Source organism: Choloepus didactylus, chromosome 21 (genome assembly GCF_015220235.1).
Source record: "Choloepus didactylus isolate mChoDid1 chromosome 21, mChoDid1.pri, whole genome shotgun sequence".
NCBI lineage: Eukaryota > Metazoa > Chordata > Mammalia > Pilosa > Megalonychidae > Choloepus > Choloepus didactylus.
Window position 1 is genome coordinate 9,939,321 of NC_051327.1, and position 23,903 is coordinate 9,963,223.

Below are 23,903 nucleotides of genomic sequence, written 5' to 3' on the forward strand. Positions count from 1 at the left end.
CTGCATGTTTACAAAGCTCCCTGGTGTATTCTGATGATGAGCCAGGTTTTAGAGAGAATTACAGGGCCAGGACTGGCTGTTCATTCATGAGAGATGTCTTATAGATGTATTGTGTAGAGACCTCCTTTGGGTGGGCAGGGCCATAGCTTCCTTTGGGGTGGATTATGGGGACAGACAAACATAGCAAGTGTACATCAGGCTCTTAGGCTAACCTTACCAGCGCAATGTGAGAGACTATGCCAGTGAGAAAGTGGAGAAGGGAAAGCTGAGGGCCTAGAGACCTACCTCTACACACCTTCACCCTGTCCCCAGAACTGAGAAATGCCAAGGCTCCCTGCTAGGAGGAAAATATAAAAATCAGAATAAATAATTTCTCAAGGTCTACAATGGCCCCCTTTCAAAAGAAGAGGGGTCATTAGAACACCCTTTTGGACCTCGATCTCCAAGCTAACGGAAAGTTCCTCATTTGGTAGGGCACAATCACGAAGCATGAAAGCAGGGTAGTCCAGGAAACTTCTTAAAATACAGTTGCTGCAGAAGCATGGGCGTGACCCTGTCGGGAAGCGGTGAGCATGAGGATGAGAAGCCTACACGTGCCCCCACAACCTGGCAAGAAAGCCAGCCCCAGGGAGTGGTTAGCATTTTCAGCAGGTGGGCCAAGTCCTTTTCTAGGATGTTTGGTTACACCTTCCCTAAAGAGGGATTTTGTGCTTTTGTATGTGAACTCACAAGAGAATGCTTATGGGGCAATTACCAGTCCCATCTCGTGCATGAAATAGGAAGAGTCATTACATATTAATAATGAAGCATAAGACCATGAACACCCAGTCCTGTCCTCAACCAGCCGCTTCTCTCCCTGTGCACAAGGGAAAATGTATGCACAGAAGACCAACAAGTCAAAAGAAGTTTGTATTAAAGAGTTGTTTCCAAAATACAGTGTGGAAACCAAATAAGCTTGGCTAAACCTTCCATAGGCCTCTCCTTGCCTAGATTAAGATCTAAGGAATCAGAAACCAAAGCCATTCTTCTTTGTCCAACATCCATTCCAAAATTCAGAACAAAATCTTCTCACAGTAAGAAGTCAACCTAAACCACAGCCACCAGTGAGAAGCAGAAGAGAAGTGTGAGACCAAGTGACCACTTGCCCCTTTGTCTAAAGCTACCTGACTGTGCCAGTTTGAGTGTATTGTGTCCCCCAAATGCCATTATCTTTGTGGTCTTGTGGAGCAGAGATTTGCTTGGAATGTGCCCCACCCAGCTGTGGGAGATGATTCTGATGAGATGTTCCCATGGAGGCATGGCCCCACCCATTTGGGGTGAGCCTTGATCGGTGGAGCTATATAAATGAGCTAACTCGGTGGGGGGAGAAAAGGGAGTGCAGCTGTGAGTGACGTTTTGAAGAGGACCAAGCTTGCTAGAGAGGAACGTCCTAGGAGAAAGCCATTTTGAAACCAGAACTTTGGAGCAGATGCCAGCCACGTGCCTTCCCAGCTAACAGAGGTTTTCCGGACGCCATTTGCCATCCTCCAGTGAAGGTACCTGATTACTGATGTGTTACCTTGGACACTTCATGGCCTTAAGACTGTAACTGTATAGCCAAATAAACCCCCTTTTTATAAAAGCCAATCCATCTCTGGTGTTTTGCATTCTGCAGCATTAGCAAACTAAGACACTGACCCAGACCTGCTCAGGACAACTCGGCTGTCCCTCCAGAAAGAGGGACCCAAAGAGAGAAGGAGAAAAGGCTGGACATCTCCAGGGAGAAGCAGATCTCTGTCCTCTCACCTCTACAACAAGAAGAAGGGAGAAAGAAAACATCCATTGGCAAGTTTCCTCACACCCTGGGCCGTGAAAGCTCTTTCTTCTCGCACAGTGGACAACACAAGCTTCAAAGCACATCACCACATACAGCAGGCGCTGGGCTGGAGTAGACAAAGATGGGAGAGTAATGCAAGCTCCTCCTTGCCAACACTCTGATTGTGTGCCTCCTGATACCACACATGTTCAGCAATAGGTTGAAAATGGACAGAGTTTGAAATCCAGGATGATACTACAACTGTTGCTTAACTAAAGTTATAGAGAGAATGCGAGAGAAGGAAGGTCGGGGAAAGGGTGGTCAGGATTGTGTTGCTTTTGACCTGAGTAAGAAACACACAACTTAAGCAGCATTGCTGTTTCAGGATCTAGCATTTACCGACACTGCCCCAGTGTGGGTGGTGGAGGTAAACTTGCCCACTCCGTCTTGGATAGGAGAGCAGGTTGGATTAATGAGTTACTTTTAAATCCTGTTTCAATGTCATGGCTAGAGTCTAGAGGCAGAGGATTGAAATGGAAGAACTTCTTTTAAATTCCATTCTAACATCATGCTTGATGTGAGAGATTATCATCTGTCATAATGTAATAGAACTTAATAGGCAGTGAGTCAAAAATCCCTGTGCACCAATGCTGAAAATGACTTAGGTACTTTGCTTCTATTGTTTCCTTATACAAGTCATCTGTTACTTGTGCATGCTACTTCTGAAGCATCATGCAGAATATATCTTCATGTTATACTTAAGCACACTGCTCTGCTTCTTCTGACATTTTCTGATGCTCTCTTGTAATAGCTTTCAGCTAACACATCTTTCTTGGACTGGAGTGCACTTGTAATGCCAGCTTTCATTGGAGAAGTAGAATATCTGCATTAGACTTTTGGACACTGCACTAAGAACCTTGACCCAAAGAAGGATAGCAAAGGAATCTGTGAGAAGCCATAGAAATAGAGATTTCATTAATCGGGTCATTATTTTGACACTGCACCTGGACCTTCCTTGATCATAAAGAATTTGTAGAAATGAAGCAAAGGTAATTTATGAGCAATAGGAATTTAGACTAGTGGCCATCCTCCTGGGGCCCAGTGCCAAAATGAAGTTAGGTCCTTAGCCCTGGTTCAGATTATTCCCATTTCTTTCCCTTTGCCCTGAATGCCAAGCTCTGGAGTTCAGGCTTGTCTCACAGCCAAACCCATGTGAGTTGTGTCAGCTTCCAACGGTTCTGGTTACTGGGACATAAAACTTAAAATCTCTCAATATCTGTCTCTCACTCACCAGCTCCCATCAAATGCCACCTTATGCCCATTCTACCTCTTGAGAGCTCTTGAATCTTTCCTTCCTCTTCATTCCCACTTCCACCACTCCAGTTCAGGACATCATGGACTCTCTCCAGCTTCAAACTATCTGTTAAGTTACCTATTACCTGTAAATCTATTTCTATCTTCACAGAATCCTTGACACGTTAACTAAATTAACATTTTCAAAGTTCAGCTCTCCCTGTCCCATCTCCCTTCCCATGTTACATGCTTTCCTCTTACCCACAGGCACAGTCCAAAAGCCATAACCTGGCATTCCGTTTGTCCCACGGATCGTATTCCACCCTACACTTTGTAGACCAATGAATCTCAATGATTCACAGCCCTGATTTTGTGACATAGCACATCTACAACCATCTCAAAGGGAAATGGCAATACACTCCCCCATGAATATAAACAACAACAACTCGCAGGTGGATCTTGGTTACTATCGGATGGTTGTTTGTGGGTTTTACTTATTTTAGCTTTCCTCATCTGTATTTTGAAGTGTGTGTTTCTCTGTGAATACACATTGCCTTGATAATAGTAAGAAAGTTTAGGAACTGCTGAGTATAGCCCTGCTTACCATGAAGGCTGCTTGTTGACTCTTGCCTTAATTCTGGCTTCCCACCTCAGTTCCTTGCTGGGGTTGGGGGATGAACCTGAGTCCCAGACAGAACCCTACCTGCTGGCGTTTCCCCCCAGCTCCCAGGTGGATGCAAGGTCTACCTTCTCTTGAATAAACGTGGTGGACTGTCCTCATCTTCAGGGCTGACATCCACCATGCAGTGACAACTGGAGCTACCACATACAAAAAGCCCTTGCTGTTACCTGTGGCCCGCATTCTAGGTTTACACTTTGTCTTGTCCTGGAATTAGCTACAATCTCAGGTGGGATCACAGGGGCTTCTTCTCAGGGGGAGGGGCCTTCCCTTCTGCCCTTCAGTTTCTCCTCACCTCTATACACATCCTACTACTGTTAACTTAGTAACTGCCTAACCATGTGTTACCATCAAATGTATGTATATATATATATATATATGTATGTTTATACCGTTAATATTTTTTCCTATCTTCTTGCTGGAGAACAAATTACTTTTCAAAGTTACTGATTTTATTAACTTCTCTTACAGAAGGATTAGGTGAGCAAAGTTTGAAATAAGAGAAAATGATGTCATCATCCAACTGGTAAAGTTTAGAACCACTGCTTTTTGTAATCAAGTATCTACAATATCAAATCTCCAATATTCCAAATGCTCATTGGCACACCATATTTCCATTAAATGAAGAGCTTTATTTTAACCAACTGAATGTATATAAAGGTTTGTAGATGCATATTTTATTTTCCAAACCAATGTTATAAAAGACCTAAACACAAGAAACTAGACTTATGAAGACACATGTCATGTTAAATAGACCAGAAAATCTTTTTAAGGAGAAAAATAAAAACAGACTTAGGCTGTGCATGTTTGTTTTTTATGTGTTTTTGAAAAACTAAGAGAAAAAAATCAGAAATCAATGTTGAATTGTCAACCAGCATGATTAGTGTCAGACAGTCCACAGAATTCCCCCAAACATGCACACATGCTGTGATGCAAGAAGCAGACTTAGAAAGTTCACCTGATGCTTCTGCTGAGAGAGTGACAAGAATAGTGGTTTATGAAGTGTCCTCAAAAACAATGAGGTGCATGAAAGACTACATTGTGCACACAAGTCTCAGAGAAATTAAACAAAGAAAAAGAAAACCACCCGCATGAAAAACAAAGTTAGACACATATGGCAAGGCAGTATTCTCAAGAAAGGAACAGAACTGTTAATAAATTATAAACAGCAGTGAGCTGAAAGAATAGAAATAAGGCCTCAACAGAAACAGAATTTCCTTGAAAATAATTCATTACTTTGAAGGGAATTAAATAGGCACACTTGATTTTAGATAGAAGAATTTTTTATATGAATGAAACATCAGTGCCTAAACTAAATAAACAAAGAAATTAAAAAGAACATGGATTAGTGGGTCCAACTTCAGCAATCCTTTTCTCTATAAGGAGTTTATTTTGTTTGTCTTTAAGAACTAAGCTTGTCAAAGCTGGCAAGATGAGCAGCCAGAACAGAAGCTGGGGCATGGCTATGTCACATGCTGGTACAAATGCTGTTTAAAAATTTGGGGGATAAGGGGGTTTTCACTCAGGGAGACTGAGGTTTTGGGGATATTTTTCTAAAACAACAATAAAAACACATAGCTCCAAAGCACTCTCTGACTTCCTCCATATGGCTGAGTCTTTAGAGGCCTACACTAACGTCCTTTGCATGGGCTTTGGGTCCAACAGGCATAGGGTAAAAAACCCTGTTCTGTGGTGTGGTGGATTGAATAGTGTGCCCAGTTTGACATGTTGTTGGCCTTGCTCTGCATTCTCATGGGTGGGAACCCATTGCAAATAGCCCCTTTTGAAGATGTTACTTTTAGTTAAGGTATGGCCAATGGGATCAGTTTGGGCTTTAATCTGGATTACCGGAGTCCTTTACAAGCAAGAATGAAATTCAGAGAGCGAGCCACGGGAAGAGCAAGAAGCTGGAAGTCAATGGAACCAGGAAGAGAAAGGAGAAGACATGGGTGTGTGCATTGCCATGCGACAGAAAAGCTAAGGACAAAAAAGAGTGAGAGCAGCCAGAAGACACTGACCCTGGGAGCAAGGAAGCCTCCCAGCCTCTGAAACCGTGAGCCAGTAAAGTCCTGTGGTCAAGCCAAACCCTCGTATGGTGTTTATTTTAGCAGCTAGCAAAATAAAGCCTGTGGCACTCTGGTTTCAGAAGCCCACGAAAAATTTGGCTGGTTGCATCTACCCCATGGGCTGCCGGGAAGATAAAATGAGCCACTGGGGAGAAAGAAGCAGGAAGAGAGTCTGAAACAGGGCAGTGGCCCATACATTTCAGCTCCCCTTCCTTCACCTTTTCTTTTCTCTATAATTTTTCCTTTCTAAAAGATAATGATATTCAAACAAAAATTCCCAAAGTTCCTTATGGTAGGGGACACCTTAATGGATTCTTGAACAAAACCTTGTATCTATCACAAGACTGGACCACTCAAAACAAGAAGAAAAAGGAGGAGGAAGAGGAGGGGGAGAAGGGGAAGAAGAAAATAAAAAGCTAAGATGACAACCATACTCACACACAGCAGTAGCAGAACTATATACAATTGAAAATGTAGTGAAATAAATTTAAGTAACAATATTACTAAACTCTTATGTTTTTATAGTGCTCTATGCTTATAAAACAACTTGTAAAATTGTTATATGAGATATTCTAATTCACAGATAAGAGAACTGTATGTTTAAGAGACACACCCAGGTCACACTTCTAACTAAAGGCAGAACTGGGACACTGACTCAGGTCTCCAGATTGTGAGCCGAGTATGTTTCCACTAAACCCTGGTGCTCTGGAATTACTTAAACAAGAATCTTTCTTCCATAGCACTTTCAAATGCTTGCTAATTTTTAAAAGAACCACATAACCATACTCTAATGACACTTTATCAAACCACACCTAAAGAAAATTACCAGCCCTCTCATTAAAATGTGGGTGAAAGCCACACACTAACTCATTTACAAGATAATGCAAGCTCATAAAAATGGGAAGATTTACTCTTTATAAGTAATTCAATTCTTGAAAATATTTGTTAATGCTGATGGTTGTGCTTATTGTTCATCAAAGAATGCCCTTTTAATCAAAAGGTAGCCCAATGCTGAAAAAGTAGGTAGATCCTTAAAGTCTGTCTGCACATAGAAGTACCTTTCAGTAACTATTTATCCCACAGCTGGGATGTACCGGGCACTCTGTGAGAGGCTAAGAATACAAAGAGGAGCCAGATAAACTCCAAAACCTTGGAGGGGCTCACATATGGAAACAAAAGATGAAGTACGCGTTGTTAAGTATTATAATAGAGGAGCAGGAAGACAGGCAAGAGGGGGTCAGTTTCTGCCCCTGCTATGAAGGGTGTAGCTGGAGCTGCCAATCCAGTGAGTCGGGTCGGAAGGACCAGCAGGGAGTTGTCAGGCAAACAAGCAAATCGGGGAGGGAGAAAGGCATGGTCAGTGACGGCAGCAGTTGGTGTGATGGCTGAGAGGCAGAGGAACAGTCAGGACTCTTGAGAATGGAGAATATAGGGTGATATTAGTCCCGCAATTCATGGGAGAGTATCAGGTAAAAATAGATGGCGATGGAGAGTCAGGGAGGGACATCCAAAAAGGGAAGTCTCATTCTTGTAAGTGCCCACCAGTGGCCATCCTTTCACAGCTAACATTATTGTTTCTCCTTCAAATTGACAATCAAATACCAAACTTTAAAAAGAGAGAGAAATAAGAAGAGAAAGAGGGAGAGATGGCAGGCAGGGCCGATAAAAACAGAAGCTGAATCCCTGGTGCCTGCAGCCTCCTGACACATCACCAATAAAGGCTATACCAGAAGGGGAGACAGGTTTCTCTTCTCAACACTGTTTGATCTTGCTGTGGATTCAGGAGGACACACTGAACAAGGCCTTATGGCCTGGCATTGAAATCATTTCCCAGTGGGCCAGCATCCCTGAGAACTTGAGAGAGCATTAGGAAAGCAGGGGCGGACACAGGCATCAAGGTAAACACTGATGGAGAAGCAGGACACATGGAACTGTCCTGGAGGAGGGTAAGATGGGAGGGCAAGGATTTTAGACAAGGAAAATCACGTGAGCAAATGCTCTGAGGCTTGAGTGCTCATAAAATGCCCACCATGTGCACCTGAAATGAGAAGACGAGTAGATCAATTTTAGGATGGAGAAGAGGAAGTACGAGGATGCTGTGAGAGGAGAAGCCGTGCCTTTGTGGTGGTGTGAAATTCAAGATCAAAGTCAAAGTGGGGCCATGGGAATAAAGTGGCAGGAAAGGTGAATTCAAAGACCTTGAGCAAATATTTACTTTGTCATTACTGAGGTCTTAATGCTGTTCGGGATCTTGGAGATGCAAAGATGAATCAAGCCTGATCTGATTTTTAAAGAGCTCGTGGTGTAACAGAGAGATTCACCCCAGAAAGCAACTAGTTTGGTGTAGTGAGTGTCATAACATGGTGGTGGAATGACTGTGCTTGTAGGTCATGTTGGAAGTAGATGCCCAAGGAAGAGGAGGAAAGCAGGGACAGGACTGGGAAACCAGCAGTAAGACAAAGGGAGCCATGTGTGCAAAGAAAGAACGTGCTGTGATGTCCAGACAGTTCAAAGATGCCAACAGGATATGGATGTGCATCTATTTTGAGAAAGGGAGAGAGATTTAAGGAACTGGCCCGTGCGACTGTGGGGACTGGCAAGTCGGAAATCAAGGTGTGAACAGGACCACACTCCACGTGAAATTCATAAGGAAGAATCCGTCCCAAACTCTCCTGGCTTCTGGTGTTTGCTGGCGAGTCTTGGCTTGTAGATGCATCACTCTAATCTCTGCCCCATCCAACTTCAAGTGGCCTTGTCCTCTGTGTCTTTCTCTCTATCCTAAATTCTCCCCTGCTTCTAAAGATGCCAGTCATGTCGGATCAGGGCCCACCCAAATCCAGTTTGACCTCATCTTAACTAATCACATCTTCAAAGATCCAATTTCCAAACAGGGTACATTCAAGGGACCAGGGGTTTGATTGGAACATGCCTTTTTGAGGAAGATGATTCAACTGATAACAGTCACCAAGTACCAATTTTATCAAGCTTCATCTGAAATCCTTAACTAAGGAGAATAGGTCTATGAAATGCACAACCATGGAGAGAAACAGAGCAAAGCAGACAAGCATTCTGGCTCAGTACAACCAGAATCTTACAAATAGGAAGATACATCTCTATTAGAATCTTATTAGAAGACTGAAGAAACAAATGGATTCCCAGGTTTCAGACTCAACCCAGACTCTCTGTCAAGCCACTTACAAAGCTGATTCTAATGTTAAGGCAGGCACTTAACATCACTAGAGCAGCTGGCTGCTCTAAAAGTAATCCCCCACTCAGATGCAGAAATTATCATTCCGAAATCTGGAATTGATAGTATCATGGCTATTATATGTAGATTTTATTGAGAAGCAGTTTTATTCCTGGGAAGTGTAGTTCAATTGCTTGCATAAAAGCATTTTTAATCATCTCAGAAATTTCTGTCTTGAAAATTGGAACTAGACAGTGACAGAGGCACCTACTTCTGAAGCACACCATTTTAAAGATTAAAAAATATGAAGAAGAATTGAAATACAGCAATAAAGGAACAATATTCAGATGAATGTATTAGAGAAGTAACTCTTCTTTGACTGTGCCTTGTGTAGAAATGAGTCTTGTTAAAAATAATACTGCTGTTCAAGGTTATTACATTTTAACTGCTCTCCTGTCTTAAAGAGAAACATAATCTCATTTATTCAAGTCATATGAAATAATCACTATTATCAGTAAATGGTGAGATGGATTATTTGCAAGTTTGTTTTTAAGGAGGATGGTGGATAGTAGTAGATATTAACTTCCCTTCCTGAGGCAAAAAGGAAAAGAAAGACCCTAGAAAGAAAGGATAGGCTTATTGGTCAAGTCCCTGCTCTTACCACTATCTCTCCAAAGACCAATTTCAAGAGAAACCTTCCCTAATAGCAGGTTTTCTGACAACAATATATTTGGGAATCCCTATCAGCTAAAAAAAAAAAAAAAATGTTGGTGAGTTAAGGGTTGGAGGGCTGGGACTGGGATGGGGTTTTCAGGAGTCTGAGGTTAATGAGCAGTTCTGTGCATCATATTCTGGTTTGGGATTCAAAAGAAAGACTTCAATTTATCTTGCAAATAGGCAAAACCACAGAGCAAAATACCTCCATGACGTATAGATGGCAACGAGATTAAAGGGATTGATTTATCCTTGGAGAAAAATCCCCAAAGCATCCTGTAAGCATTACAAACTGTAAGGCATAGATGCTGGTGTGGTTATAAAACTTCCCTAGTCCCCTGATAGCGGTTTGACTGTATCAATCAGGGCATTACACTGGTAAACAGAAGGCACTGCTCTTAACTAGGAAGCAAAGCTGGTATCGTGGGAATGTCAGGCATTTTATAAATAAGCATAACTGAACTCAGCCAAGTGGTTTAAACTGTTTTCAAGGAACACTTGAAATCAGTAACTGCTTGACAGAAGTACCTCCCTGCCCAGGAGACCAACTCTACATAGTGCTTTTGTTCTCTTCCTTGTAGGTAATGCAATGGCTTGGAAATGTATACCTTCATATAAGAAAAACCTGTTGAAAGTCTAAAGGAGGCAGGAAGGCTCAGAGTTCTCATATTTTGGGAGTTGATATCTGAACACCCCTTTTGGAGAGGAATACTGTGGTGAAGCAGTCTAAGCAGGTGACACTAGGACTGGTGATTTGCTGTCATTTTTATTCATGTGCTGTAATTTTCACCCAGAAGATGTGCCAGAAATGTCTAAGAATTCTTAAAGTCTCTCCATTAGATCATCCTTGGTTGATGTGCTGGTTTGAGTGTATTGTGTCCCCCAAATGCCATTATCTTTGTGGTCTTGTGTGGGGCAGACGTTTTTGGTGCTGGTTAGATTTGCTTGGAATGTGCCCCACTCAGCTGTGGGTAATGATCATTTTGATGAGATGTTCCCATGGAGGTGTGGCCCCACCCATTCGGGGTGGGCCTTGATCAGTGGAGCTATATAAATGAGCTGACTCAGAGGAAACTAACTGAGTGCAGCTGGGAGTGATGTTTTGAAGAGGAGCAAGCTTGCTAGAGAGGAACGTCCTGGGAGAAAGCCGTTTTGAGGCCGGAGCTTTGGAGCAGATGCCGGCTGCCTTCCTAGCTAGCAGAGGTTTTCCGGACACCATTGGCTGTCCTCCGGTGAAGGTACTCGATTGCTGGTGTGTTACCTTGGACGCTTTGTGGCCTTAAGACTGTAACTGTGTAGCAAAATAAACCCCCGTTTTATAAAAGCCTATCCATCTCTGGTGTTTTGCATTCTGCAGCATTAGCAAACTAAAACAGATTTTGGTACCAGAGAAGTGGGGTGATTTTACTGCTGAGTTTGCAAATACCAAACATGTTGGAACGGCTTTTCAAATGGATAAGGGGAATATGCTGGAAGAATTGTGAGGAGCTTGATAGAAAAGGCTTAAACTGCTTTGAAGAGACTGTTTGTGGAAATATGGACTCTAAAGATACTTCTGATGAAGTGAACAGAAATGATGACTGTGTTGTTGCAAACTGGAAGAAAGGCGATCCTTGTTTTAAAGTGGCAGAGAATTTGGCAAAATTGAGTCCTGGTGTCAGATGGAAGGAGGAATTTGAAAGCAACAACCTGGAATACTTAACTGAGGAGATCTCCAGACTACGTGTGGAGGATATACCCTGGCTTCTCCTTGCAGCTTATAGTAAAATGCAAGCAGAGAGAGAGAAACTTAGAACTGAACTCTTGGGTTCAAAGAAACCAGAAGTTGATGGCTTGGAAAATTACGGGCTTCCAGTGGGTAGAATCCCAGAAGCTATAGCCCAACGTGAGGACAAGCCAAGATTGGATAAGGAGTTAAGCAGAAAGGATTTGTGGAAACTCCGATTGTCTGATGGCTTTGACCCCTGCATGCTTCATGCAAAGCCAACAGAATTTTTGTGAGATCTTTATAGATGGAGCCATTGCGGGTCTGGACTGGAGGAGACAGACAAGGAACAAACTGAAAGAAAAATTTCTTCAAAGACAGAGCCATGGAGGTTGAGGTCTGGAGTCAAGAGGTCTCGGGCTGGGAGAGCAGAGCAGCCCACACGCATGGAAAGGGTGAGTTTGCCCTGGAGGTCGAGGGTGGGCGCCTCGATGCTCTGAAGAGTTTTGCCACTTCAGGTCCCAAAGAGGTTGGAGCACATTCCCAGGGAATTGGGGAGAGCCTGGCTGCCACCACACTGTTCTGAAGGGGTTGAGCGTGTGCCCCGGAGATGGAAGGGAATCTGGGAGCTGCCCCGATGTTTGAGGAGGGTGGGGCCGAGAAGGTGGTCTCCCCAATGTGTGGATATGTTGGAGCACTCACCCAAGCATTTGGAGAGGAAACAGCTGCCAAAAAGGCCCTTGGGAAGGGTTAGGCTCCCGCTCTCTCAAGCCCCAAGGATGCAACGTTGTTCTGTTAATGACTCTCAGACTTTGAAATCTAATGGAGTTTGTCCTGCAGGTTTTAGGAACTGTTTTGCTTCTGTTAACCCTGTTTTCCTTACTGTTTCTCCTTATGGCAATGGAAATGTTTATCCTATGAATGTCTCTCCTTTGTATATTGGGAGCATATAACTTGTTCTAAGTTCACAGATCCACAGCTAAAGAGAAATTATGCCTTAGGACTGGCCATGCCTATAATTGATTTTGATGGGATTTTGTGCTTAACTTATGTTACTGAAATGATTTAAGTTTTTGTGATATTGTGATGAAATGAATGTATTTTGTATTTGGAAAGATAGTGTCATTTTGGGGTCCAGGGGGTGGAATGTGCCGGTTTGAGTGTATTGTGTCCCCCAAATGTCATTATCTTTGTGGTCTTGTGTGGGGCAGATGGTTTTTGGTGCTGGTTAGATTTGCTTGGAATGTGCCCCACTCAGGTGTGGGTAATGATCATTTTGATGAGATGTTCCCATGGAGGCATGGCCCCACCCATTCGGGGTGGGCCTTGATCAGTGGAGCTATATAAATGAGCTGACTCAGAGGAAACTAACTGAGTGCAGCTGGGAGTGATGTTTTGAAGAGGAGCAAGCTTGCTAGAGAGGAACATCCTGGGAGAAAGCCGTTTTGAGGCCAGAGCTTTGGAGCAGATGCCGGCTGCCTTCCTAGCTAGGAGAGGTTTTCCAGACACCATTGGCCGTCTGTCCTCCGGTGAAGGTACCCGATTGCTGGTGTGTTACCTTGGACGCTTTGTGTCCTTAAGACTGTAACTGTGTAGCAAAATAGACCCCCATTTTATAAAAGCCTATCTGTCTCTGGTGTTTTGCATACCACAGCATTAGCAAACTAGGACAGTGCCCATTTATGCAGGGCTGAAAACAGTGGAGTACAAAGGGCAGGTAATGTTTTCAGAACTGGACAATTACCAGGAATCCCCAGAATTAATGCATTGCCTTTGACAGATCCAAGTTCATAATTATTCTCGAGACTCCAAATCAGTTTATGTGTTTTCCATAAATAGTTTTGTTTGTATTTAACAGAAAGAACATTCAAATACAGGGACTGCGGTGCCTTATCGTCAAGATCCAGAGAATGGAATGATTGCTGGGGAAACTCATTTTCATCATTTAAAAAATCCTCTTTTTGAAATCTATCTGTATACACATATTGGTGTGTGTGTGTGTGTGTGTGTGTGTGTGTGTGTGTGTGTGTATCAAATGAGTGACTGAGATGCCCTTATTTTCATCTTTTTGAAACATCTTTGATCTTTTTGAAGTCATTAATACATATTACTCAAAGCAACAAAACACTACTCCACCCCATAGTCTTCTTCACAGTCCCCTCTGTAAACAGCTAGATGCAGACTGCACCTTCAGGGTGAGAGACATCAGGTGCCACCCACCCAGGCCTCAAAACAGTGCTGCATCACGTCCTTCTGTCCCGCCCACAGGAGCCCCTCTGGCTGGGTAAGGATCCCTTCTCCAGGTTCTGTTGTGATTTCCATGCCTTAGATGCACTTAATCCTGTGAGGCTAACAGGTATTTATTGGAGGAGAGCTGCCTTCTGTCCTGCTGGCCCTGGAGGCAGGAGGCAAGTTCTTTTAGGGAGATGGAGAGATGAACAACCAATCCCAGACTGCCCTCAGTGCTGCCTGGTGGTTTTTAGCTAGCTTCTTTCTGCATTCTACACCGGGTTTGTCCTATGCACGTTGTACCCTAGCCCACGCCTCCACCGCATGCATTTCCCAGCACGTGCATTTTATAATCGCGCACAGTATCTAGTTAACACATAAGAGAGATGAGCAGGCTCAGTCGTGTTTGAGTGAATGCCACGAATGCCATTTGTTTCACGTACCGTAATATGTATTTATTTATCTATAAATGAATAAACACATTGTTTTACATAGGTAGTCCATTCATTCATTCATTCATTCATGCCTTCACTCAGAGGACCCAGGCCAGGGTCTGTACTCAAAGGATTTGAAGGCTCACAGCCAATTAATTAATTTTGAAGACTCCTTTAGCTTATTGATTAGGTATTTATCTATGTTCAGATCTCTTTGATCCTAATGTTTCCTTGAGAGTCCCTGGTCTTCTGAACAAGCCTCTTCCCTGTTTCCCATATTATACTTGGCTCCTCTGCACTGGTGTGGTGTCAAAAAGGGACAGTGAGGGGGCCAAGGTGTACAGAGGTTATATAGCAGGAGGGCAGGTGGTTGCTAAGACAGAATGTCTCTTATTATTTGCAGAGATGTTCTTTCAAACAACAGTCTAAAACCCCCTCAAAGGGTTTTTTCTAACTGAGGCCAGTTAGAAAAAAAATGCCCTTTCATTCTTTTTTTAAGAGCAACATGAAATCCTTTAAACATCAGCCCATGAAAAGTAGTTTGTTAATTCCTATTTTTGATGCTGCATCCCTGAGCTAATAAATATTCAGTTCCCAAAGAAAACATTATCTGTTTTGTCATTTGAATACTTTGACTTATCACAATTTTGATTACATAATTATTTAAAAATAAGTCAAATAGCATGCCCCCTTGCTATACAAATAAATGTAAGCATTTATTTTTACCTATATCTCTTGAATACAATTAAAGATGCTCTCACAGTCAACTTTATAACTTTAATTTATAATGATCAGAAAAAGAACAATTTTAATTCAAATTATTGCTTTGTAATATACTGTAATCATAACACAAATGGCATAATGGTAAAAAAAATCCTAGAATATTTCAAGAGATTATATGTTATCATAAAAGGGGTGTTCAGAGGTCAAAGTCACTAGAATTGCTGATATATGTGTAAGTTAGGAGGCAGTGACCAAGGTGAGATGTAGATACATTATTTAAGTGATTGAAGGAGGTGGGGCTTGGAAAATAGGATAGAACAGAGCCTAGTCCCAGAAGCCCAGTAAGTTCCAAGACTGTGCTAAACATTTTGCTTTTTAAAATACCAACCACAGAGTTACGAAGTTAGTATTATTATAACATATTATGAAGTATTGTGAAGATGACTTGGGTGGTAGACACTCCTAGTTGTCTTTCAATAAACATACTCCTCTTTCTCCTTAGTAACAGAATACCAGGTTTTAGCTGGGCATATTGCTGTGTAGTTCAAAAGACTTCAGTTGCCACCTTTCCCCCCATTTAAGTAATGGCTTATGAGAGGTAAGCTGAATTACTGTAGGAATTCTAGGAAGGCAGGCCATGTGCTTTTCTTTCCTTCCTGCTTCCTGGAATTTAGATGTGATGACTGGAGCTCAAGCAACCATTATGGATCATGCAATCAAAGAGCACACCCTAGAGATGGCAGAAGAGTGAGCTGGAAAGGGCCTGGCTGCTGAGTGATATTTTAAACCTGCCTTACCAGTTTTCCCTCCACTATTCTTTGGAAAGAAAAATAAGTAAATCTTTTCTTGTTAGTATTACTTTCTATTATATGCACCATAATTTAATTCTATCTGCTCTTGGGTTATTACCTCCATTTTTACAGATGAGGTAACTAAGACATGGAGGTCCTTGAGGTCACTTGTTGAAAGAGGGAAACTTTCCCAGTATGAACATTTATGCTTCTATCTCTGCTGTGCCTTTTTAGTTCCTTTTTAGAAACATTTCCCTCAGTTTATTTCTTTCCATCCCATCCCCACTTCTTGAGTATGTGCCTGGAAGGCTAGGAACCATTAAAAGTGCCAGGTATGAGGAACTAGATTTTCCCAATTAACTTTTCCATTATGGAATTGAATCCATGGACAAGAACATTGAACAGGAGCTACAATTAAACAGCAGGGAATACAGAGGTCCCAAGCTGCCAGAAAGATGGTGAAGTCCCTTGGCCTTGGACAGCCGATCACTCATTGCCTGTGTGTAGAGATGCCTGATAATGACTGGTCAAACTGACCTCAGGTCTCCTGAAAGCAGCAACTTTCCTTTAGTGTTTAATGAAGTCTGCACTGAGGGCACCCCCATGCACACTAATGATTGACAGAACACCTCGGAAACCCTGTGTCATTGAAAATGCCAGAAAGCCGCAATTTGCAAGTGTCGTTGTTCTGTGCTTATGACCTATTCCCCACGAGCCCGATCTCCTCCCACAGTCTAATAGGATTTTTATGCCAAGTGATTTTCTAGACTCTTTCCTTGCCCTTTTCAGAGATAAATTAACTTTGCTTTCAATGCAGTGTTTTATTGTGAGTATGAACTTCTTACAGGATTTAAGTTACATAAAAAATTCAGGCATGCTGAAAACAACTAATTTTTTGGATATTGATGTTTTCATGGAACTCAGACTTTGTTTGTTTTGTTTTGTTTTGTTTTTGTTGGGTTTTTTGGTTTTGTTTTGTTTTTCTTTTTTTGAAGCAGCTGAGGTTGACGCAGCAGGGGGAGCAAAATGGCCTTGGCAATACTGCTCTTCATGGTATCAAGTCACGAAGGCAGAGACAGCAGTTTGGTGTGGCAGCAGCTAAGAGGCAGCCCAGCCCAAGCTCTGCTCTTGTGATTTTTCCAATCCTCAGATTTCCCCTTTCCAAGCCTGCTTTCACTTTGGTTTTTAATTAATTGGGTTTTACCACCATTGATTCGTGGACCCAATCTTCCTATTTTTTTTCTGAAATCCTTCATTTAATCATTCAGAAGCATGGTGCTTCAACAAGACTTAAGATTAACTTAAACCAAACAAATAATAGATTTGCTTCTTGATTTGTTTGAAGTGGCTTTATGTCTTTGAGAATGTCATTTTCCTATTTATGTTTTAGTGGGTTTTTTTCCTTTTCTTTTCTTTTGTACTTTTCTCCTGCTTCATTTTCTAAGACCATTTTTAGCACCCTAGGTATAGTAGATATTCATTAATAGTTGAATAAATGAAAGAGTGGACATAAACTGAAGTTAAATCTTATGTTTTTACCTAATGAATTTCCTTTCAGAATATATGGCCTCTTCAGTGATAAAATAAGCTACAGGAATGTTCATACTCTCAGGTTATATTTTCATATAATATATAATAATATAATAATATAATAATATAATATAATATAATATAATATAAACAATATAATATATAATATATAATTGATGACAAAGGTTCTTGTCATCAATTTGGGAACAGGAATGAGAATTTTCAGAAGGAGTTCTTAATTAAGTTTTTAAAAGAGATAGCATTGGCATTGACAAGGGACTAAAATAATCAGAATATGATTGTCTCTAGAACTAATATATGCAAATCACAAGATAAAGCTACAGTTTGATTTTTGTGTTTTTTGTGGGTTTTTTTGGTCAAAGATTCAAATATTTTAAAATCTATAATATTTCAAGACCATATATAGGGAATTTGTCACTGTATTCTCCCTGTCCATTGGTCATTTGGGTAGGCTATGGATTACTGATCTCTTCATTATTGACCCAGTGTCATATCCATGGGCAAACCATTGTGGAATACTCTCTGTTATTATGTATTTTTGTAAAACTGTCAACTGCAGTCCTTGACTTGATTCAGGTATTTCACTCAAAAATGTACACCAGTCACTGTCATAGCAAACAGTGTTAGTAGGTATGGCTACCAGCTAGATTTGGTTTGATGGAAATCTGGTTGTCAACTTATAATTATTCTAAAATAAAAGCTCTTATTTTTTCAGCAGCTTGTCTATTTGATTTTTGAAGAATCTGCTAGTCTTCCAGGGAATACTTTGTTGTCAAGTGCTAAACAACCTCCTAGAGTCTCTCAAATTTGGATATTTGGAGACATTTTTGATCAACCTTCAGAAAACCCTAAATTAAGACAGACAGCAATATACCAAACATCGTTCTTTATCAGAAGTCAGTAGGGCAGGGTTTCTCAAACTCTCTTGCTTTTTTTTTCTTTTTTTAACTTGACTCCCTTTGAACAGAACACCTCACATGTCTTCTCTCCCTCGTCTTCCCTCACCACACCTGGGATATCCTGTCCCCTGACCTAGAAACTCGCCTAGCATCTCGGTCCCCTCTATTTTGAGCATCACCAACCATGAACATTCTATTGAGTACGACTGTCCATAGTCTTAATCATGAAGGCAAAGAAGACATATCTGCAAATATAAAATGACTCTTCAAACCATATTTACTTCCCCTGATGCACTCTTTCTGCCCCATCCCTACAAAAATATGATCTGCCCTACTCTCATCAACCATCACTGAATTTTTCAGTGTTGCGAAGACCAGCTCCATGTACCTTTTGCCTCTATACTCTACAGCAGGGGTTGGCAAATACTTTCTGCAAAGTATCAGGTAGCCAACATTTGCAGTGCTGTGGGATGTACAATCTCTTCTGATACAACCACTCAACTCTGCCCTTGAAGTGTGAAAGCAGCCATAGATGATATGGAAAAGAATGGGCATGGCTGTGTGCCAGTAGCACAATATTTACATAAAAAGATGATGGGTCATAGGTTGCCAACTCCTGGCACAGGGCAAGTAATCTTTTGAGCCTCAGTTTCCTCTTCTGTAAAATGAAGAAACTGAAAACCCTAGCATGACCTACCTACCTTTTAGGGTTCTTGTAAAGATTAAATGAAATGATATATGGCAAATTGATTTACAAACCATTAAACCATACATAATGATGTTTGTTGATTATTACAGATATCAACATCTCATGCATTTTTCCAATAAAAGATTTTTTTTATTTCCTTGTGTTTTGAGCAAAATACACATTAAGAAAATTGAGCACCAAAATCAATTTTATCACCGGTATTTCCCCAGGGGCTATGAAACACACAGCAGATGCTCAGTTATTTACTTCCCAATCAATAGGCCCTTTCAATAGAGATTATCGTCTCAGGCTTCCTCCTTTTTTTTTTTTTTTTTTTTAAGATTTTAAGTTTTTAACTTAAATTCTATAATGTTAGTTGCTTAAATTTATAAACCATAGGGCATTTTCTTAATATGTACCCTTAATATATCAGCATATCAAACAACGTTTAACAAGTCCTGACAAACAAATAATCTGGTTTGGCTGGGTGTAACAGGCACCACTCTCTCTTTAGAACTGATTCAATGAATCCTGACTTTTAGTGCTGTAACCTTTAGAAAATAACCCCAGTTGTGCATGGGTTTTTTTGTTTTTGTTTTTGTTTTTCCTACTGCACAGTTGTTTATTCATATTTCTTCAGACTCAGGAATTTACCTTAACTTGGCAGACTTTTAGAATGAGGTCAAAGTTAGGAAAAGGCATAAGAGGTAGGACAAGAGTTATTAAGTGTCCACAATGCTAAAACTAGCAGGATTTGATTTGCAACCCACTTGGCCTAGGTACTTTTTATGTATTTGAATTCACCTTTCCTTTGAGGAAGATGGTGCTATAGGATAAAAACTTAATGAACATATAGCAAAATGCTAATGGGGTTGAGCCAGCAGAGTTATCTTTCTTGAGTATGATTTTGGAATCATAGAAGCTCATGGAGGTGCTGCCCAAGGGGCAAGAATGTAGAAATGGCTTTTAGGAGTATACAGCAAACAGAGGACCCATGGACAGAATTATTTAAAGCACAAAATTTTAAATTATCGCTGGAACCTGAGATATAAAATATTGCAGCTTTTAATCTGGAGGTTGAGGAATATTTGCTACTTTTTGTTGTTGCTTCCAGAAATGTTGGTAGATCACACTCTGAATGAATGTGTGGTTATTTGGAGTGCTCTCTCTTGGGTAGAGAGAGCACATGTCAGGCAGTCAGGTGTGCTGCTACCTGTAGGATATCGTCTGGGGTGATGGGGGAGCTAGCATCACTGCAAATCCCATGAAGGTATTTGATAAGCTCTACGTTTTCCTTAATCATTTATCCATTAGAATAAGAGCTAACAGGAGTGAACATTATTTGGAAAAAGGATTTCCCATTGCCTGAAACCGTAGTCATTAACCCCATGTAAATTAGAACACTTTTCAATTTAATGAGCTAGATTGCACTTCTTTTCATTAAGTTGAATAAGTCAGTTGAGCTGTTACTTAAAGTTATATGACACATGGTACATATTTTTAATTTTCCTTGATGAAACCTATATAGATTTTACGTCATTGGTTCTTCTACTGAGAATATCAAATTGGGAAATTACTGAATGGCTTTTTTTTTTTTTTCTTTTCTTGGTATCATTCTATTCCAGAAATCACAATCAGAAAAAACAAAAACAAAATTAAGCTCTCAGAAACAAAATTAAGCTTTCAGGCAATAAAGACACAGAATCAGATATTTTGGAGAGGCTTCTTATTGTAAATTTCTACTTTTTTAGATGATGTTTATGTAACTTCATATACACACTCACACACACATATATGCACATACAGATATGAATGTTTGTATCTGTATTTTTATATTTTTATATATGTGTGTGTTATATTCTTTTCAAAATAATGACAATAAGCAAATTATCCAGTTCCATTTCATTTTAACCCAAACTACTCCTTCACTAAAATGTAATTCTTTCAAAAGTTTTATTCCAGCCTTATTTTTTAGTTATTTCTTTTGTCCCCTTTGGGTGAACTGATGGCTGGCTAAGGCCATTGTAAATAGCACAGTGTAGGTCATTTAGTCAGTAGCTCTGGAAAGAAAAATAAGAAAACCCAAGAGACACCTTAGAAGAAGTGAATGAAATGTTAGAAGAAATGAATGAACTACTTGGTTGAGACATCTTCTATCAACCAGTCTTTCCCTCCTTGCTCACTTTTGTATTTTAAATGTTCAAGTGAAACTTAATTTGTGAATTTCTCAGCTAAATACTCTGTGTCAGGGAGTCTCCCCTATTACCAGACTGTATATTTTTTGGCATATCCTCTGCAGGGTATTTCTAATGACAACCATAGCTTCAGGAATTTGAACTTGATCTTTGCCTGTCTGTTGCTGGAGCACACTGTGTAAATGCATAGGTTTGTGGATGGATGGAGACGCCTTCGCCTGGGGATTGATAGCATATGCAATGTTCATTTCATTTCTCTGGTGGTCCTGCCTCAGTGTACTTGTCCGTAGAAGCATAGAGGGGCCACTGTGGCACCTCCTGCACATTTCACCTTCACCCCATCCTTACCCTGTGCACGCTTTCATTTCTTTCCAGAGTAAGGAAATGCCTCTTATCTGCTCTAGCTATCACTCTCTTTGGGGTGCGCTTGCAAGTACAAGAACTCCTCTGAGCAACCCTAGATTTTATGCAGCACTCCCCTTTCTTTAAGGCCACACCTCCTGCTCCATGTCCTCAGCAGCCCCTCTAGTAATAGAAAGGTTTTCGGTTCCTCTGTTTATTTTACATTTGCTGCTAGAAAATGCAATTTCCATTTCTTACAATAGAAACAGAACCTCCCATTGTGGTGGATGTTTTGTTCACTGTCAGTAGTAAACGTGACTTGCCACTCTGATTAAATAGTGACTCCCAAAATAACTCCACATGGCTTCTTACACAGGCACTATAATCAGTGAAAAAAAAAATAATTTAACTAAGGCCTTTAAGCAATTGGAGAGAGTTCCCGATTCTGTCCAGAGTTCTTCTTGTATTGGTAAATGACCATGTGTACAGAGATTTTTTTTTTTTTTGCTTCCAGAATAAATCGCCAATCAAATTAGTATACACAAGTAGTAATTTAACAGTGTCTCCAAGGCATGGGTTTTACTAGAAGGAAAGAAAACCCTGTTGAGAAACCCATGGTCATTTTCTTCACGTGTGTCATGTGTCCTTGCCATGGCCTGACTTGGGCGCTTCTTCCCACAGAGGTGGACAGTGGCTTCACCGATAGCATTCCTGTTCTGCCTACAGGGCGGACGGTCACCGTCTCGCCCTTTGGTGGCCGATCAGACATCTCCCCACAGGACAAGGGGCAGCCAGAGCTGTACATTAATGTCGCCAATCAGAACTTAATTGTGAGTAATAAATTGTATTTGAACAGTCCTAATCAAAAACTTTCCCAAAGAATTTAGCATGTGTCCCAAATATTTGAGACAGTTCAGTGATGATTTTGTATACAAACATCTTTGAAAACTGTGAGTATGCTGTCCTCTTACTGCTTATTATCTATCTCTTTGTTTAACATTTTATTTTGCTTCATTTTTTTTTTCAGGTTAATAAACTTGGCAGAATTTCAGAGTCAAGTTGAACTTAGATCATTTACTGTTTAAAATATGCTGAAAATCTTGGGACTCAAATTTATCTAAAATATTTACCTATGAATATGGACTGCCTTTCTCCATCCCAGTGGCTCTCAACTGGGGGTGATTCTGCACCCCAGGGGACATTTGACAATGGCTGGGGTCATGTTGGTTGTCAAAACTGGGGGGCAAAGTGCTGCTGGCATCTAATGGGTAGAGGCCAGGGGTGCTGCTAAACAGCCTGATGTAGACAGGGCAGCCCCACCACAAAGAGGGACCCCATCTGGAATGTCAGGAGTGCCGAGGCTGAGGATGCCCAATTTACTCTATGGCTGGAGTCACCTTTTTAAGTTTAGTTTTTTGTACTGCTTTTCTTATTGAGAATGCATATATCATAAAACACACTGTACATTTACTTGTACCTACGGCTCACTTTTCTGTCTTTCCATCCCAGCTGTCGGTGGCCAACCTGGTGAGGCTCAACCAAGCCCTTTTTCCACTGAGCAAGAGGAAAATGGAATCCCTGCACCAGTGTGGCTTCGATGACACCATTAGGTTTCTACTAAAAGAAAATTGGTTTGAGTAGAATGCTTACAAGTTTATAATTCAAAACAGATTTCAGACATTTTAGGATGCAGAGTTCTAATTAAATATATTTTCAAAAAAATCAGGACCTTGTCGTAAGGAAGGAAACGAGGCATTTTATTAGATTTTGGCAACCTTGTTAAGAAGGGAACACCAAGGTGATGGGGAATCAGTTTCAGGGGATGGTAAATCATGACTTTTAAGCCGTGGCATGTTGAACATGGGGCTGCCACGAAGACTTTTTGCGGAGAATGGCAGCATGGCTTCCACAAAAAACATGGGCGTCCTTTCACCCGGAACTGAAGGGAACTTATTTATGCTCAGCCCCAACCAGGCCCCCAGGGGAAGCCGCTGTCCAGGGTCCTGGCAGTGGGAGCCAGGGGCAGCCTCTCCAAAGACTTGACAAGTGTTAGCTGAACCCAGGTTGGCTTTCCGGGTAGGTGCGTGCTATTTCTCCTGGTAAGGAGGTCGGGGGCAGAGAGAAGAGGGAAGTCAAAAAGCCCAGGAGACTGGGAAATAGGTATGTTTTCCTTTTTCTCAGTAGGCAGTTGCCCCACCCCTCCTTCCCCCAAACCCCAGCCCAGCTAAGGAGCTTGTCAGGCTATTTGGACGCTTCCTGTTGTACAGCCAGGCCTCGCTTGCATGTCCGTTTTTGTCTCTTTCTCAGGCTCCCTGATCACCCCTGCCCTCGGGTTTGCTAACAGGCCGCACCTCACTGAATGTTTAGGCCATGGATCTATATGCTGGATATATCGACCCTTTAAATAGACGAAACACTACTAAAAATAAAGAACCAAGTGGGCTGGGAATAAAAATGACATCCAGAATAATCAGTCTTTTTCTGTTTGCTTTTAAAATCAGGGTCTATGTTTTTAGAGTAGTTGTCCTGTCCCTTTGAGGACTCAATATTTGGGTTTAAATGAATTCACTTACACTGTCTTAAGTCTTAAATCTGCTTCTATGGGTTTTGCC

General features: G+C 41.2%; 1 protein-coding gene across 1 annotated transcript; it reads left to right on the forward strand.

Moving 5' to 3' along the window:
• The first annotated feature begins 541 nt into the window (after window positions 1-541).
• On the forward strand, window positions 542-22,932 carry LOC119518131 (patatin-like phospholipase domain-containing protein 4). The gene is made up of 3 exons (XM_037815182.1): window positions 542-566; window positions 21,973-22,121; window positions 22,801-22,932. The coding sequence occupies exons 1-3, from the start codon at window positions 542-544 to the stop codon at window positions 22,930-22,932; spliced, it is 306 nt and encodes a 101-aa protein (XP_037671110.1).
• The last annotated feature ends 971 nt before the right edge of the window (window positions 22,933-23,903 follow it).